The 15,751-nt window shown below is 56.8% G+C and overlaps 6 protein-coding genes across 6 annotated transcripts; 3 read left to right on the forward strand and 3 right to left on the reverse strand.

Moving 5' to 3' along the window:
- Positions 1-1,138: 1,138 nt before the first annotated feature.
- PUNSTDRAFT_146831 (uncharacterized protein) lies at positions 1,139-4,048 on the reverse strand. Its single transcript, XM_007388849.1, has 8 exons — positions 3,574-4,048; positions 2,817-3,517; positions 2,388-2,759; positions 2,253-2,330; positions 2,080-2,199; positions 1,882-2,025; positions 1,608-1,825; positions 1,139-1,551 (listed from the first exon to the last, which is right to left on the reverse strand). Exons 2-8 carry the CDS (start codon positions 3,056-3,058, stop codon positions 1,460-1,462), a joined length of 1,266 nt encoding a protein of 421 aa, XP_007388911.1. The 5' UTR covers positions 3,059-3,517; positions 3,574-4,048; the 3' UTR covers positions 1,139-1,459.
- A 1,130-nt stretch (positions 4,049-5,178) lies between these two features.
- PUNSTDRAFT_139159 (acid protease) lies at positions 5,179-6,728 on the forward strand (the record flags this gene model as incomplete). Its single annotated transcript, XM_007388850.1, has 6 exons — positions 5,179-5,409; positions 5,471-5,618; positions 5,679-5,937; positions 5,996-6,262; positions 6,318-6,434; positions 6,497-6,728. The coding sequence occupies 6 exons, from the start codon at positions 5,179-5,181 to the stop codon at positions 6,726-6,728; spliced, it is 1,254 nt and encodes a 417-aa protein (XP_007388912.1).
- A 988-nt stretch (positions 6,729-7,716) lies between these two features.
- PUNSTDRAFT_77334 (uncharacterized protein) lies at positions 7,717-8,426 on the reverse strand (the record flags this gene model as incomplete). Its single annotated transcript, XM_007388851.1, has 3 exons — positions 7,717-8,126; positions 8,189-8,290; positions 8,369-8,426. The coding sequence occupies 3 exons, from the start codon at positions 8,424-8,426 to the stop codon at positions 7,717-7,719; spliced, it is 570 nt and encodes a 189-aa protein (XP_007388913.1).
- Positions 8,427-9,267: 841 nt separating this feature from the next.
- Positions 9,268-11,627, forward strand: PUNSTDRAFT_55941 (aspartic protease). The gene is made up of 5 exons (XM_007388852.1): positions 9,268-10,222; positions 10,285-10,429; positions 10,485-10,743; positions 10,800-11,249; positions 11,327-11,627. The coding sequence occupies exons 1-5, from the start codon at positions 9,995-9,997 to the stop codon at positions 11,496-11,498; spliced, it is 1,254 nt and encodes a 417-aa protein (XP_007388914.1). The 5' UTR covers positions 9,268-9,994; the 3' UTR covers positions 11,499-11,627.
- Positions 11,628-11,768: 141 nt separating this feature from the next.
- On the reverse strand, positions 11,769-14,188 carry PUNSTDRAFT_109006 (uncharacterized protein). Its single transcript, XM_007388853.1, has 7 exons — positions 14,108-14,188; positions 14,003-14,039; positions 13,630-13,942; positions 13,095-13,520; positions 13,007-13,027; positions 12,141-12,945; positions 11,769-12,075 (listed from the first exon to the last, which is right to left on the reverse strand). Exons 3-7 carry the CDS (start codon positions 13,766-13,768, stop codon positions 11,952-11,954), a joined length of 1,515 nt encoding a protein of 504 aa, XP_007388915.1. The 5' UTR covers positions 13,769-13,942; positions 14,003-14,039; positions 14,108-14,188; the 3' UTR covers positions 11,769-11,951.
- Positions 14,189-14,249: 61 nt separating this feature from the next.
- PUNSTDRAFT_128606 (uncharacterized protein) lies at positions 14,250-15,674 on the forward strand. The gene is made up of 4 exons (XM_007388854.1): positions 14,250-14,389; positions 14,456-14,554; positions 14,613-14,937; positions 14,989-15,674. The coding sequence occupies exons 1-4, from the start codon at positions 14,329-14,331 to the stop codon at positions 15,416-15,418; spliced, it is 915 nt and encodes a 304-aa protein (XP_007388916.1). The 5' UTR covers positions 14,250-14,328; the 3' UTR covers positions 15,419-15,674.
- Positions 15,675-15,751: the final 77 nt, after the last annotated feature.

The raw sequence follows: 15,751 nt of genomic DNA on the forward strand, positions 1-15,751 counted from the left end.
GGGGGGCGAGGCGGGCGGTGGCGGTGTCACGACGCGCCTCGCAGGCAACAGAGCAGGATCCGGTAGTATAGCAAGAATGAATGTAGATACAGGCGTGCAATCGAGTCTTTATAGTCGAGACGCCATAGATATCAGAGATAATCATATCTCAGATATCAGGCGCCCGGGGAGTAGAGGTAAGCACGCAAGGTTTGACCATATGGCGCCCAACGGGCGCGTCAACATTGTGATTTCTCAGTCGCGGCGGAGCCGCGACCATTCTAAGTTTACTCTACGGCTAAGCTACGGAGTACTCCGTTACAGTTTTCGACCAGCCACTGAGTGCCTACAGAACCAGAGAGGACGTCGTCGGGCTGGTGCAGGCACTGCACATCAACGACAAGGGCCCTGTCTGGGCAATCATCCCAAGGATTCGTGAACATCTCGAGACACACCAAGATCTTGCTTCGAACCCTCGCTTCACAGGCCTATTCAAGCTCTCCAGATGCTCCGCCCATGGAGCCCGCCCCAAATCCACCCCATATCCAACACCTCTCGAGACAACATCGAACAGAGCCTTCTCTGATTGCCCGGGGTCGTCGAATCCAAACGTACTTGTTGCGAGGTTCGAATCTTAATCACTACAGTACATGCTCATATCATATTGTGAATCTCTTTCTTTATTGTTACCTGCACATACTATTCATTACTGTAGCGTACATCTTCGTAATCGACCGCAAGTTTCAGCTTGGTACGACGGCGCGACGACGAATCGGCCACCTCGAGCGGAGTACGAAATCTTTGAGCGTGGAGGTGTGACGTGTGTGTGACTGGCCGATTCGACCATCCGGCCGAAGAGACGATATCATATAGTACTCGAGCGCAGCGTGGATGGTTTGTGGGCTATACACATTGAACTATGATTTAGGGCGGGCTCAACGAGGTCCACTCCTCACGCTGCATCTAATCCGTCAACAGAATCGGTGGCAAGCCTTCTCGCAATACTCGAATCTCATTTCCGCCTCGGACATCGTTCTCGTTGATTTTGCTCCAATTTTGGCCCACCACCGCGCGGGACCCAGCTCAAGTTTCTCGCTTCATCTATTTCGGACACTACTAAGCATACACGGGCGTGGTACGATCAAGAAGTTTGTAGGTAGTACAATTCGATAGCAAAGGATTGTTTGATATACGCTAGTATCAAGCCTATGTCGACGAAGCGCCAACACATAACAGGAGCCAGCGCTAATATACATTTAGGGTACCTTGTCCGTAACAGGAACGGGTAGTGAGGACGACCCATTCAGACAGCAAGGAGTGAGAGCTCGAGAAGCAGTTGGAAAGCATCGACGTAAAGCAAGACTACAACACTGATGGGCGTTAAATGCGCCGACGATGGGGGAGATGAATGTCGTGGGGGACGGAAAGGCTGACGAGAGTCCATTGAGATGCAGATGACAACGACGATAGCCCGATGCGTTCATCCGTCCATCTGGGAGGAAAGAAAGGAGAATACTGTGCAGTCGGTCTCCGATGAGAGAACGGAAAGGGCGTCCCCGTGGACATCGTTCACTGCAACACGATTAGTAAGGTCGGACACCCCATTTCCGTCGAGCAACGTGGCTTACCATGCTTGGCCCGTAGGTAAAGACGGCCAGGTAAGAACGTCTTCTTGCAGCCGGCCACGGGGCAATGGAGGCGCGAGCTCCCGGTGTGGTGGTCCCGGTAGTGCCGATAATACTCTTTCTTTCTTGAGTACGCACGCTCCACCCCCTTCTCCGCGCAAACGGGGCAGATGTGTTTCTTGTCGGCGCGCTGGAACGGATTGGGGTAGGAAGCTGCAGCACTGGCACCCAGAAATATCGTGAGGATACAGCAAGTGAATGGGTAACACTAGCTTACCGGCGCAAACAAAGCTTTTTGAAGGACGCGACAATGACTTGGTTCGGTCCACCCCGTACGCCGGCGGGATCGCTCGGAGAGCCCCCGCCATTTTCAATCATTGCGGCGATGCCAAACGAGGAAGAACCGGGAGGACCCAAAGTCCTATGATTGATGTCAAGAACTGCTACATCAAAATGATCAGGTACGCCGACGTACGCGTCGAGCTCCGCTTCAACATAGGCAGCCGCAAGAGGGGGGCCCGGGCCGTTGATGGTCATAAGTTGAGATGAAGAAACGATTGCATCGTTGCGACCTGGTCCGAGGAGTTGTGGATCTCTGGAAGGAGGAGCGTCAGTAGGGACACGATGACAACAACAACAGGCACGAACATGTACTGATCCGGTCCTTCGCCGCCTACTGGATCGTTGTTGGGACCGGAATTTGCCGCGTGTGCGACCAACGCAGATCTACGACGCGCCGTAAACCGCATGCAACGAGAGTCTAGAGCATACTGGGAGGCATACCGCGACGAGCGAGAACGAGGGATTTGCAGCGGGTCATAGAAAGTAGTGAAAGACGAGAAATCCTCCGAGTCGCCGGAGGAACCCTCTGCAGTTTCGGGTTCGTTTAGGCGCGCCCCTACGTTGCCAGGCCAAAGAGCGATGCCGTTCTGCGCGGTCGCATAGCCCGGGTGCAACGAGCTGTTGTTGACCTGTGCAAAGCTGTGTGGACTTGACGCCGTCGAAGCCGGGTCGTACTCCTTGTCTTGTATAGTATCCAATAACCTATTGCTGCGATCAGGTTCGACATGTTTCTCGTGAAATGCCGGTAGAAAAGCCGACCTGTGCGTGAAGACGGAGTCTCTCATTTCCGCTCCAGTCTGAAGCCAAGTACCTCTGGATAGCTTTCGTGAACTACTCGGACCAGCGTCTAATCTCACTCAAAGGACATACGCGAAGAACTGATTCCCAGAGCCAGGGACGGTCCCGCCGTCCTGGCCAAGGGGTACCGCCATCACCCTGGCGGGTTCCGCACCGACGGGATTGCGCGCTGCAAGAAATCGCACGATGCACTCCAATTCTTCGTTCGGTGTGGTCACCACCGGCTCGTACAGTCCTCCAGACATATGGGACTGAGTGTGCGCGCACATTGCGACCAGGGACAAGAAGGAGAGCGAAGGGGTTGAGGGTTGCATGAGTCAGACGAATTTTGTAGTGGCCACAACGCCAACGCCAAAGCGCGAACCCGGCCGGCCACGCCGACCGTCCGGGGCCGACGTTTTCGAGTCCTGGATCTGGCAGGTGCGGCAACCTCACGCGCGTTGCGCTTGGGCACGATTAACCTCCTTTGCCGCATTTACTGGAGAGCGCCAGTCCTGGTTCCCATGAACAGACACATTGAGCCGAAGGACGGTCAATTGAAGCTGCTGATGACCACCGGAGCATCCATACGGACATGTCGCGGCGACCAGCTTTTGCGGGGGAGGAACACCGTGAGGTGGGGGATCAAGTTGTAGACTGTGCTAGCGCCTTTCCCGTTGGATTCGTTCGGTTGGGTACGGCGGGAGACTATATATAATACACAGCCTCGCGTCGGCATGAGAGAACAACACCGCCTGGACGAATGTGGTTCATTGCGGGATCATGTGCGTGTCCTCAAGAATTCCGTAAGTACCCCGCTGTTCTGATTCCTGAACATATCTTCACTCACCTGTCCCTCTTCCAGGAGGAAACACGGACGCACGGATTCGTCTAACACGCAGCTCTCAATTGCTTTAGCTGACAATGAGCTCGGCCTGCATAGGCACGGGAAAGCCACCGACCGCGTCCCGCAATTCCGGCAGCATACTCTGCGAAGGACCCTGATTAGCCCGGCCTAGAGCAGCGGTAATCAACGCCAACGGACGCCCTGCGATCAGGCAAGCCATCGGGTACACGGTGCAAGCCCTTGCTGGTCTCATGAGTTGTAGTCATTGGCGAACCTCTGATCACCTCGATTGCTGGCGTTGATATATTCATATTGCTCCGCGACGACTACGAAAAGCTTCGGCCTTGGCATTCCTCGGGCGTTGGTTTGTTAAGTCCCGCTTGATTTCCATCGTGGAGATTTGCCGGCGTTCAGCTCGAGGATAAGAGGATCTTGCAGTGTCGACGCAGGCCGTTGCCCGACGCTAGCTTGTAGTGAGAGGCGATGGATGATTGCAGTTGCAAGAGGAGAGGCGAGAAGGTTCGAAATGGTGCTAGAGCTGCTCAGGCTCAGAGTCACAGCGTTCGTCAGCAACGTGGCCGACCCCGTCATTGCAGCTGGTCGGCAGGCTCCCCGTAACTCATGCCACGGTCACAGTTCCACGGTTTCACCCCTCACACGCAGACAAACCATCATCCTTGCAACCGGCGAGTGGCATGAACGGAATGACCTTTGAATGTCTCTGCTAGTGTTCTATGCGATGGAGCTCTTCGACATATCGTTACCCAAGGATTAAGCTTGGCAAGGGAAGCGGGTGCCACAATGCTTGAAAGATTCGTCGAACTTTGTATACGCGCCAACGACAACGTCTGGTGGCCGGACAGTATCAGAAGTACGTTTTCGGCTTGGATGGCATCTCCGAGGGCGCTTGAATCTTGCATGGGACGTGGATATTTATGTCCGAGAACCGAGGTGAAGTCAATATGTCAGTGCTAACCCGCCGTAATCTCGTCGAGCTCAAACCGACGCTCAGACAGATAAGTCTGAAGCCTTGTGGGCAATGCACCCGATCGCATGCCTCTTCGTCTTGTATTCTCGGTGCCTCAGCGCCGGAGCCTCTGCCTCTGATGCCCCGTGCCTCTGATCTTTAGCGCCTCATCATTGGCCGGTCTCTGCTCAAGACGCTGGCGAAATCGCATTCCATATCAGTTTGATCTGCTCGCAGATCACTCCCAGCACCGCCCAGTACGGTTATTTTCTATCCATTGCATTTACTAGCTCGGTTGACGATGATACAGTTCTATCTATACAACCGGTTAAAGATCCTTGCAGAGCCGGATGTCCCAGATCATCTACGGCTGGAAGATTCCAAAACACGCCTTGACCTCACATCCGGCGGGACCATTCTGATTCCTTCGAAGTTAATGTCCATGGCACGGGTCTGGTTACGACCTGTTGCAATCGTCGGCAACGAGATCTCGGTAGAGGGTCCAAATGCATCTTGTTGGGACAGCTAGCGTGCCAACTTGAAGTATAAAGGAGCGCCATCCTCACCAAATGTCCCTCATCAGGTGTTCACGCCTGCCTCAGCAGCTACGGCAACTGCAAAGTTCCTCTTCCACGTCCAGCATGTTCTGCAAAGTCACTCTCCTCGCTCTCGCTCTCGTACTGGTTGGATCCGCCTCCCCTGTGGTGCATGATAACCACGGCGTCCGCATCCCCATGTCGCGACGCAGTGGTATCACCACCGTCAACGGCGTAGTCGATCAGTCCAAGCTGAAGGCAGCCACGGCCAACGCCATCAATAAGCATAGGCAGAACTTGCTCAACCTCCTGCATAACGTAGGAAGGCTGCCCAAGGTATGCGCGCGTCGTCATGTCAGCATCACCCCCAACGAACTGATGCCGATTACCTCTTCAGGGAGCGCACGTCAAGGAATTGGTCACGGTTCCCCCGCCTTCCGGCAAGAAGCGCCAAAGCGAAACGCTCACAGACGTAGGCGACGCAGAATGGACTGGCGACATCACCATCGGCACTCCGGGTCAACCTTTCGTGGTAGATTTTGACAGTACGTGCTGCAGTCTTCGGATCTACGCTCATGATATCAGGGTCTGATGCTGCACGACAGCGGGATCCTCTGACCTCTGGGTCCCATTCTCCACTTGTTCAAGCTCGACCTGCACATCCAAGAACAAATATACCGCGCACCAGTCCTCCACGTCCTCCAAGAAGGACGGCACATTCACGATCGAATACGGCGATGGCTCTACGGTTTCCGGGCCCGTCTACACTGACACTGTCGTCGTCGGTGGGGTCAACGTCACCGACCAATACTTCTCCCCTGTCACCAAAGACACAAGCACCGTTTCCGGTGATCCGTCCGATGGGTGAATACCTTCGACGGTTTAGACGTATTGACACCGATTGAACCTTCGTATGTTTCAGGATCATGGGTATGGCCTGGCCAGCCATCTCGCAACTCGGCCACAACCCCGTCGTGAACAGCGCGTTCAAAGCAGGCGCGATCCCCGCCGAGGTCTTCGGCATGAAGCTCGCGTCCAACAACTCGGAGCTCTTCCTCGGCGGGACGAACAGCGTGCTCTACACGGGTTCGATCGAATACCACGCCATTGACACCTCCAGCGGTTTCTGGCAGGCGCAAGGGGCGAGCGTGTCGGTGGGATCCAAGACCGTGGTGCAAAACTTTGACACGTAAGCCTTTGGATAGCCGCGTGAATGCACACGAGCTTATATGCGTGCCGCATAGCATCATCGACAGTGGGACCACCCTCATGTACGGCCCGCCCTCGGCCGTGAAGGAAGTGTACGGGTCCATCTCGGGTTCTTCCGTCGTGGACGAAGAGGAAGGGGCGTACGCGTTCCCGTGCGACTCCTCGCCTACGGTCTCGTTCTCGTGGGGCGGCAAGCAATGGACCCTCTCCGCAGACAGGCGAGTTCTTCCCTCGCAAGCAACCACCTGACAGAACGCTCATGGGTCATTCGTAGCTTCAACGCGGGCGAGACCGAGGAAGGCTCGGGTCAGTGCGTCGGGGCTCTCTTGGGCCAGGACATCGGCTTCGGCGATAACGTCTGGCTCCTTGGGGATGCGTTCATGAGGAACGTCTATACCGCGTTCTCCTTCACGGACAGCTCCGTTGGCTTCGCCGAGCTGGCGTGAGGGGGGGCAGGCTGCGCCTTCGGGATATCTCGCTCGGACACGGTTTCAAGGACCGTTCGAGGCGCGACGCGATTTGATTTGATCTGGTTGTGATCGTGGGGGGTTCCGCGGTCTGATTGCATCTTATGGTGAAATCGGTATAAACTCGGAACCGCGCCTGTTCCTGTGTGTGCTCAGCCGTGCCTTTCGTGTTATTCGTCCTCAGGAAGTCATCCCGTTTTCGTCCGCTTTCGTGTCATTTCCCGTATCACATCGTGTATACAAGATTATCATATTTATAAAATGGATGATTGAGGGGTGCCGTACGAATACATGGGTGAGCCGCGTGAATATGAGGAGGTATTCCGTACACATGAAGCATGTCCTACATTTACACTTGACGAAACGGGGACGAGCAAGAATAGTTTACAGTCAGATATCGTTCTATATGTGGTAGTCGCGGTGGTGATGATAGTGTACTGTCAATCGGCAGAGACCGGCGACGACTCCCGCTCTTCGTTCCGCAGGTAGGTCGCGACCGCGGCCATCGCCTCGAGCTTGCGCTCGCTCGGATGCCGCCGCAAGATCGACTCGGGCAAACGCGATAGCGACGGGCCGAGCTTGCACCGTTTGAACGGCGGCGGGGTGACAGCCTCGGACGAGTCAGACCCTGTATCGGATTCGTCGGCGGACTGGGAGGAAGTGCGCTTGAGGACGGAGGGGAGGCGGCACGTCCCTGCAGAAGGCGTGTGCGGGAGGCTGCAGACGCGCGGGGCGGGAGACGCCGGAGGGATGATGGGGGACGGCGGAGAGACGAAGGTGGCGAGCGCGGCGAGCGTGTCGCTCGTGGATGGTACGCCGATGGGTGGGCTCGGGCTCGCGGCGGGGCTCGAGGCGTCCGTATGGTCGGATGCGGAGGAGGAAAGGGTGGGCTCGGAGCCGTCGCTCGTGAGCGTCTTGGAGCTGCTCTCAGAGCCATTGTCAGATTTCCTATGAGCCGAATAGCGGGTCAGCACAGAGGCCCTCCCTCGCCCCGACGCAGAGGCACGCACATAATCTCGCACTGCCGCTTGAGCTCGAGGTAGCGCTTCTGGAGCTGGTTGCGCTCGGCCTGCATCTTCAGCGCGTGGTCCCGCGCAAGGCGCGCGAGGCCGACGAGCCCGAGCGTCGCCGCGGCGTGCATCTGCGCGCGTCCGCGCCAGGCATCGCACATCAGGCGCAGCCGAGCTTCCTTCAGGTGCGGAGGGAGGGACTCAGGCACCTGCTGATCCGAATGTTTCTCGGTTCCGCCGAGGGAAGGCGATTTCTTTGCTGACGCCTGTTCGTGCGGATTGGGCGAGAGGTCGAGGTAGACTTTCCGGACGGCGGGGAGGATGTGTGCGCGGAGTTCTTCCGGCACGATCGAGGGGTCCACGCCTGCTGTTGAAGTGTTTAGCGACGCCGACCGGGTTTCTGGGTATCTGTGAGGAAATAATACTCACCGATGCAATATGGCGCTCTGCAGGTCGGACATTGGTGTTGGGTCATGAACGGCGCGATGGCCATGACGACCCGTTGAAGGCACTGCTGGCAAAAGACATGCCCTGGACAAGTCATATTATTAGGATCGTCTGCAACTACACTATGGCCGACCGCGTCATGCGACGGTTTCGGCTACTCACCACAAGGTAACGCCACCGGTGATTTGAGGATGTCAAGGCAGATGATGCAGGTCGGCATCACGTTGATACACACCTCGAGCTGCGAGTTTTGATTTGTATGACGTTGAACGGTGGATTGGATGAGGAGGGCGGTAACCCGGAAGACTTATTTTATAACACGGTAGCGCAGAGTCACTCCGAGGTGAGTGCAGTGGGTATGACTCCCGAAGCTTGCCGAGCGCACACGCGGCAGGACCGCCCAGGAGTACATCTAAAGGTCGACCCGGTTCCCCACATAGAGTGGAGGCGAATAGCGCGCAGGGTGGCCCAGGATGCGGGGATAAACACATGTGGCGGGCTCCGAGGCTGAACAGGGCGCGTCGAGGCTGGATCGAGAATGCGGCTGAATGCGGCGGTAGGTGATCCTGCCTGACCCTCGCAAAATCGCCGTCATGTCCAGCACTCCGAGATCCGGCAATAGACGACAACAGGGGAACAGCACCCGTGGACAGATGCATTGCTGGATTTGTTTGTCTAGAGTCCCCGGCGCCCCTTAGAGATCGTGCCAGCCTCCTGCCTATGAACCCGAGAGGGGCCGACTCGCGAGCGCTTCCGGGGGTAGCCGGGTTGCGCCTGCCTCCGAGGGTATCATGGCGCCTCGTCCAGGCGCAGTGTTGCCACATGTACACTTTTATTTGTCGGTGTAGAGTACAATCGCGTTTTGCATAGACATCACGGAGCAGTGGAGTCGGTTTGCTTGGATGCTGGAGAAGTAGTACAGGTGGGAAAAATGACGTCATATATGTGACTCACCTGCGTGACTTCACGTGAGGTCTTTTGGGTCACGAGCGTGGCGGTGACTCTTCGCGGCCGGGCACATGCAGGCTCCGGAGTCTCGTCGCCAGCTCTTCCGCTACCCATGATACCCGAGGACTTTGTCTACACGATACGAGCACAAGGCAACCACCCGTACGTGGTCCGCTGAATGGAGGTATCAGGGTGTGGCGCAGCTATATCTTTCCTGCGTTATGGAGCATCCATATGGTCACCCAGGCTTCCTGCCGCAAGTTGGCTGTACCGGAATACTAGCTTTAGCATCCCGCTCTTCTTTTACCCCGCGTTTGCTGTTCCCTCTTGTAAATCCCCGGAGCAGCGCCTTCCCGACGCGTTCTTCTGGCAGGTGCGGCATGTGCGCGTTGCGCTCGGGCGATGATAGAAGCTGCTGATGCGTGGACGACCGCGCGCCGGCTGTTCGTCGCGAACGCGCCAGATGAGGCGTCCACGCCTCGGGCAATGTGCGCCACCGCCTGTGCAGGCTTCGAGGGGCGAACAGCGATGCCATCTATGGCCTGAACGTCGGTTCTAATTCGGGAGCTCCATTGCTCGGAAACGGCGACGAAAATAGACCGGGCGAGTGAAGCATGGTCCACGGTTCTCGAGTATGAACGACGGTCGCGGATTGCCTGAACGTACAGCGGGGCGCCTGTGCGCCGGAGTTTAGGACACTCCTCGTGTGCGAAAGCGCGTTCACCATGCGCGGTACAAAAGCCAGGCGTTCGCGACGAGGGACCGACAGGATCCCAGTCCTCTCTGCAGCTAGCTCAGTTCTCCAAGGCCTCAGCCAGTTGATCACCCTCCGCTTTCGCCATGTTCTGCAAAGCCACCCTGTTCACCCTCGCTTTGGCGTTCGCTGCCTCCGCCTCGCCCGTCGAGCGCGACACCGGCGTCCGCGTTGCTTTGCCTAAGCGCAGCGCCCTCACCAAGGCCGACGGCACCTTCGACCACGCGAAGGCCGTCGCTGCCTCTGCGCGGACTCTCAACAAGCACCGTCAGAACCTGATCAACCTGCAACGCAACACTGGTAGCCTGCCCAAGGTAATCAATCATACTCAAATAACTTCCGGACTGAGGCTAACTGAACACTCTTTTTCTTTCAGGGTGCCTCCATCAAGGAGCTCAAGGAGGTCCCTACCGTCGAGAAGCGCCAGAAGGAGAGCCTCACCGACGAGGACTCCGATGAGGAGTGGGCTGGCACGATCTCTATCGGCTCCCCCGCTCAGAAGTTCCTCATCGACTTCGACAGTAGGTTTCGTTCTTCTTGTATGTTACAATATGTGCTCAACTGTCAATCTCCTAGCCGGCTCGTCTGACCTTTGGGTCCCCTCGTCGTCCTGCTCTAGCTCGACTTGCTCGTCCAAGAGCAAGTACACCGCGTCCAAGTCGTCCACGGGCTCGAAGAAGAGTGGTACCTTCGAAATCGAGTATGGCGATGGCTCGACCGTTTCCGGCCCCGTCTACACCGAGGACGTCACCGTCGGTGGTGTCAGCGTGACGGGCCAGTACTTCTCCCCGGTCACCACCCTCTCTTCCAGCTTCAAGGATGACCCCATCGACGGGTAAGCGCCGCTGAATCCAGCAATCGCGTTACCAGTCTAACATCCTCCGCGACTAGTCTGCTCGGCATGGCCTGGCCCCTGATCTCCAACCTCGGCAAGAACCCGTTCTTCAACACCGCGGACTCGGCCGGCGCCGTCTCGTCCAACGTCTTCGGCATGAAGCTCGCCTCGTCCGGCTCGGAGCTCTACCTCGGCGGCACCGACAGCTCGCTCTACTCGGGCTCGATCGAGTACCACTCCATCGACACCTCCACCGGTTTCTGGCAGGCGACCGGCGCGAGCGTCAAGGTCGGCTCGAAGACGGTCGAGAGCGACTTTGACACCATCATCGACTCGGGCACGACCATCATGTACGGCCCGCCCTCGGCCGTCAAGGCCGTGTACGCCGCCGTCTCCGGCTCCGCCGTGTACGACTCCTCGGAGGGATACTACTCCTACCCCTGCGACTCGCCCCCGACCATCTCCTTCAACTGGGGCGGCAAAGACTGGGAGATCTCCTCGGAAAAGTGAGCCCTCCCCCCGAAACCCGTTCGCGCTGACTGCATATCCCATCGTTGCTGACTCTCCTGCGCGCCATTCTTAGCCTCAGCCTGGGTGAGACCGAGACCGGCTCGGGCAAGTGCGTCGGCGCGCTCGCCGGCCAGGACCTCGGCCTCGGCGACGACGTCTGGCTCCTCGGCGACAGCTTCATGAAGAACGTCTACACCGCGTTCTCCTTCTCCAAGAGCTCCGTCGGCTTTGCGGAACTCGCTTGATGCGATCGTCTGAGCTTGCGGTCATCAAAACGGCACTTTATAAGTTATCGCACGCGCAATACCCCAGACTTGTCTTGTAGCATCACGTCCCTGGAAATGTATTTCTTCACGCTTTGCACGAATCAAAACGTTTTTATATTTTGCGTTCATATACGTGATTTTGATGTTGCTTCATGGACAGCATATAAGCAAGACATTCGGATTAGCTGTCAGCCCAGTCGCGGGAGGCGATCTCAATGTGTTGCGCAGGCACCCGGGAACCTCGGTGCACATACAGTCTGCCATGCCATTGGAGGAAAAGGTTGGAACACATGAAGTGTAAATAATAACGAACGATGCGACGTGCGGTTGCGACAGAAAGCGGGGTATACTTGCGAGGGATGTCGATTTGAGAGAGAGGATTGGAGGGAGGATCGATGCGCGAATGCCCTGTGTGCGATTATAGTATGTAGATCATGCTGATACTGTCCCTGCTGGAGGCTCCTGTATTGGGGTATTTGAATCCGTTGGTGATGAAGGGCCGCGGCCCGCGGCCTGCATCAACCTCCTCAAACGGGCGAGTTCCATGGATAGAGATCTGCATATATGCGTGATCAGCATCGCCCTCACCAAGACCAAGTCTGGAAAGAAGTCGGAACGCACTGTGCGATTTTGAGTGCTTCCTCGCCATCCTTCCCGCTCTTTTCCATATCGCCCTTCAAGCGTTCAATTTCCTCCCTCAAATGCTGCTCGATCTCCTTCTGCACCCCGGTATGCTCCTCCATCAGCTGCTTCACAGTCATCTTCTCAGCCTCCGCCTTCTTACACTCCTCCACCATCGCCCTGTACTTCTTCCCCATATTTTCCGCCTCTTTTCGCCACCGTTCCTCCCTCTTCTTCATCTCCTCCCTCAGCCCGTTCGTATCCGCCTTCCAGCTCTCCTTCATACTCGCCAAGCTGTCCCTCAAGGTGACATACTCCCGGTCCCTCCGCTGCGACAGCGCCGTCGCCTCCGATAACTGGCTCTCCATCTCCCTCAACGACTTCTTCGCCGTCGACGTCTCCGTCTTCAGCTGCGCCTTGAGCACGTCCCGCTCCTCCTCCGCCTTACGCGCGCGCGCGATCGCCTCCTGCAGCAGCCGCTCCTTGCGCGCGACGACGTTATTGAGCCCCTCGTTCTCGAGCCGGAGCCGCTCGCGCGCCTCCTTCATGTCCTCCGTCTGCCGCGTGAGCGTCGCGACCGTGCGCTGGCTCAGCCGGAGCTGCGCCTTGGTGTTCTCGAGCGCGTTCCGCGCGTTCATCACGCCCGTCTGCAGGTCCGCGAGCACCTTCGTCGTACCGCCCGGCGTGAGCGAGAGCCGCTTCGAGGACGGGCTCGTACCATTGGACGGCGACGGGGGCGGGTGCAGGGAAGAGGAGCCGTGGTGCCCCGAATCTTGGCCTTCGTCGGCTAACGCGCGCGCGTTGCCTGTGGGGATGCTTTTACATAAAAACGTGAATTTTTCGAGATGCGCGCTGCGCGGACTCACCGACCGATGAAACCGGTATTCCTGTGTGAGAAGTGGACACGTAATGAGCATGCCATGAGCAGGAACGTGCAGGGACGGAAGCGCGTACGACTCAGTGTTCGTGTCGGGCTTGAGACGCGCTTGTGATGCGTGGGGGTCGCGGATCCTACGCCAAAGTCCATCGGAATTCCTTCTCTGATGCCGCCGTCTTGCCTGAGATTGGAGGAAGACGCAGAGTTGCGCGGTAAGGGTAATGGAAGACTGGATTCAGGGCCTGCGATTTCTTGCAGCGCGTCGTAGGAATTGCGACGAGAGAGCTTAGTGGCGGGTGACGCGGGAGAGAAGGCAGATGGGGGTGAGCTGCTGCTACTGCTGTGGGAGAAGGAGATCTCGAGGGTAGGAGAGGTGGACGGGGACATGATTTCAGGAGGGAGTGGTCGTGGACCGCGTAGAAGCTCGGTTTCGTATTTGTGCAGTTGGGCTTGTTGCTGGCGGATAGAATGTTTTAAGGTTGAAAGGTGCTGGCGGAGGGCAACTGAGAGCAAGTTCGGAATGAGCGACCGGCGAGCAAGACACGAAAACAGGGTGCATCGAAGGTAGGGAATGGCGGAACGCGTGTGACGATCAGGCGAAACGCGACTTACCAGGGTCGTCCAGAGACACCGAAGGGCTGTGGCGTCCCGATCGCAATGACGTCCGTGAGGAACTCCGCGATGCCGATCTCGGAGGTGGGGAGAGAGGCGAATTGGAAGAAAGGACAGACGACCGCAGAGGCGAAGACATTCAAGTTGGGTATGAACGAGGGGAATAATCAAAGCTGCCGGGCAACCAAGCTGAAATTCGGACCGGGGACAGCGTGAGGCTTCGGCGCACAGCAACGAAACCGTTTGGCAGATGCCCTTCGTTGGTGACGGGAAACGCGCGACACAGAAATCCAAGGATATCCTTGAAGGTTGCCTGCATTCCGAGTCATGAGAATCATGTTGACATCGTATACTTATTCGCGCATTAACATACGTGAGCCTGCTTGCGTCGCGAGGTTCCTCGCGATCGACTGGTCGTCATAGCAAGTGAGGATTCAATATAGGTCACTAAACCTGTAAGGACGTATAGGTCACTCACAGATCCTAATGAACGCTTTGTCCGTCTCTCGTTATGTACCTCCAAGCCGGTGGTTCATTGATCCCAGAGACCGCCGTCAGCGCTTGGTCGAGCAGCAGGCACGTGCACGTGCACCGTTCTGTCTTTCTTTCTTCTGCTCCCGCGTCAATATAGCCGCCCTGTGTCAGGACGATCGACGGCGCTATCACATTCCCTTTCCATAGCTTAAATTCTTGCTGTTAATGTCTGCAACCTGCTCGATATGCTTGGAGGCCCTGAAGAACCCTGTCGCTGCGCCGTGTGGTAAGGATTATATTGCCAAGTGGCATATGTGTGGCGCGTTCGTGCTGACGACGGGATACTCTACAGGCCATGTGCACTGCAGTAAATGCTTGAATGGGCATATAAATGCAGGAGCAGATGCGTGCCAGTCGACTTGCCCGACATGCCGGACCCCATTCAGTATCGGTAGGTCCATGCGGGTCCATGCATATATGCGTCTATCTGACCTCCGGACTGTATACAGCCATACCCGACTTGAACTTCGTTCCCAAGAAATACCACCCCTTTATCATACCCAGCATCCGTAAGGTGTATCTTGAGGTCGATCCGAACGCCCCAAACACCGCCGCTCTGGAAGCCAAAGTGAAGCAGCTGGAACAACGCATCCGGGGACTCGAGACCGACAAGAGGCTCCTTATGGAGAGGGCGGAGAGTAACATCGCAAAAGCCAATATCCTCGCCGAGAAGGAGAGAGATGCTCGGGAAAGAGCCACAAAAGCCGAAAACGACAGGGACATATGGAAGCAAAACCACGATGCGCTGTTGAAGAAGTACAATGCTCTGAAACCGTAGGGCCTCTTGCTTTGCAGCATACACTCGCTCATCACGCAGTTCTACAGCAACAGTAATGGCAGAAAGTCGCCCAGCACGGGAACGCCTACCCATGTGGAGCTGTCCGTAGCCACCGGGGCGTCCATCTCTGCCGCGATCGCTAAGTCCACCAAAATCGCCCACCATCGCCCGTTATCGTTGCAAATGTGTCCGGGCTCCTCGCCAGCGTTACCGGTTGGTCAGACCAGAGTCATCCGCTCTCTTCCGAAACGCACCCGGCGCGACGTCCATTCCATCGCCGACGAGCTGGGACGCGAGGTCGAGATCCCGAAACGCCCTCGTCTGACAACACGCCGATCTGAAGCAGCCCTGTCAGCAGAAGCTGTCACCAACCCGACCAGAGACGATGGCTCCTCGCAGGGCAGCCTTCCAACGCGTGTCAGCCATCGAGTCCGACGTACTCCCTTCCCCACACCCCAATCAGTCGAAGCCTACTAATTGTTCATAATCCGTAACCACTGCAAGCATTCTCAAAACCCATTTCCCCTCATTAGCACGTAAACAAGAAATAACACCATCATATGCTTATTCCTATTACCTCCCTCACATTCGCTCCTCTAATCATCCATCACCATCGCATTCTCACCTGGTACATCGCATTTCATATTCTACACACACTCAGTACATTAGGCGTGAGATTGCTCCTGTAGACTGACTGGCAACTGTACCGAAGATACCATTGCTCTGTAATCACGCACATATACCGGCACCTCGTTTTCAAAAGCGGGGGTGGTACCATTCCTAAATCGGCCATGCGCCCCCCTAATCTGG

Source organism: Punctularia strigosozonata (genome assembly GCF_000264995.1).
Source record: "Punctularia strigosozonata HHB-11173 SS5 unplaced genomic scaffold PUNSTscaffold_21, whole genome shotgun sequence".
Taxonomy (NCBI): domain Eukaryota; kingdom Fungi; phylum Basidiomycota; class Agaricomycetes; order Corticiales; family Punctulariaceae; genus Punctularia; species Punctularia strigosozonata.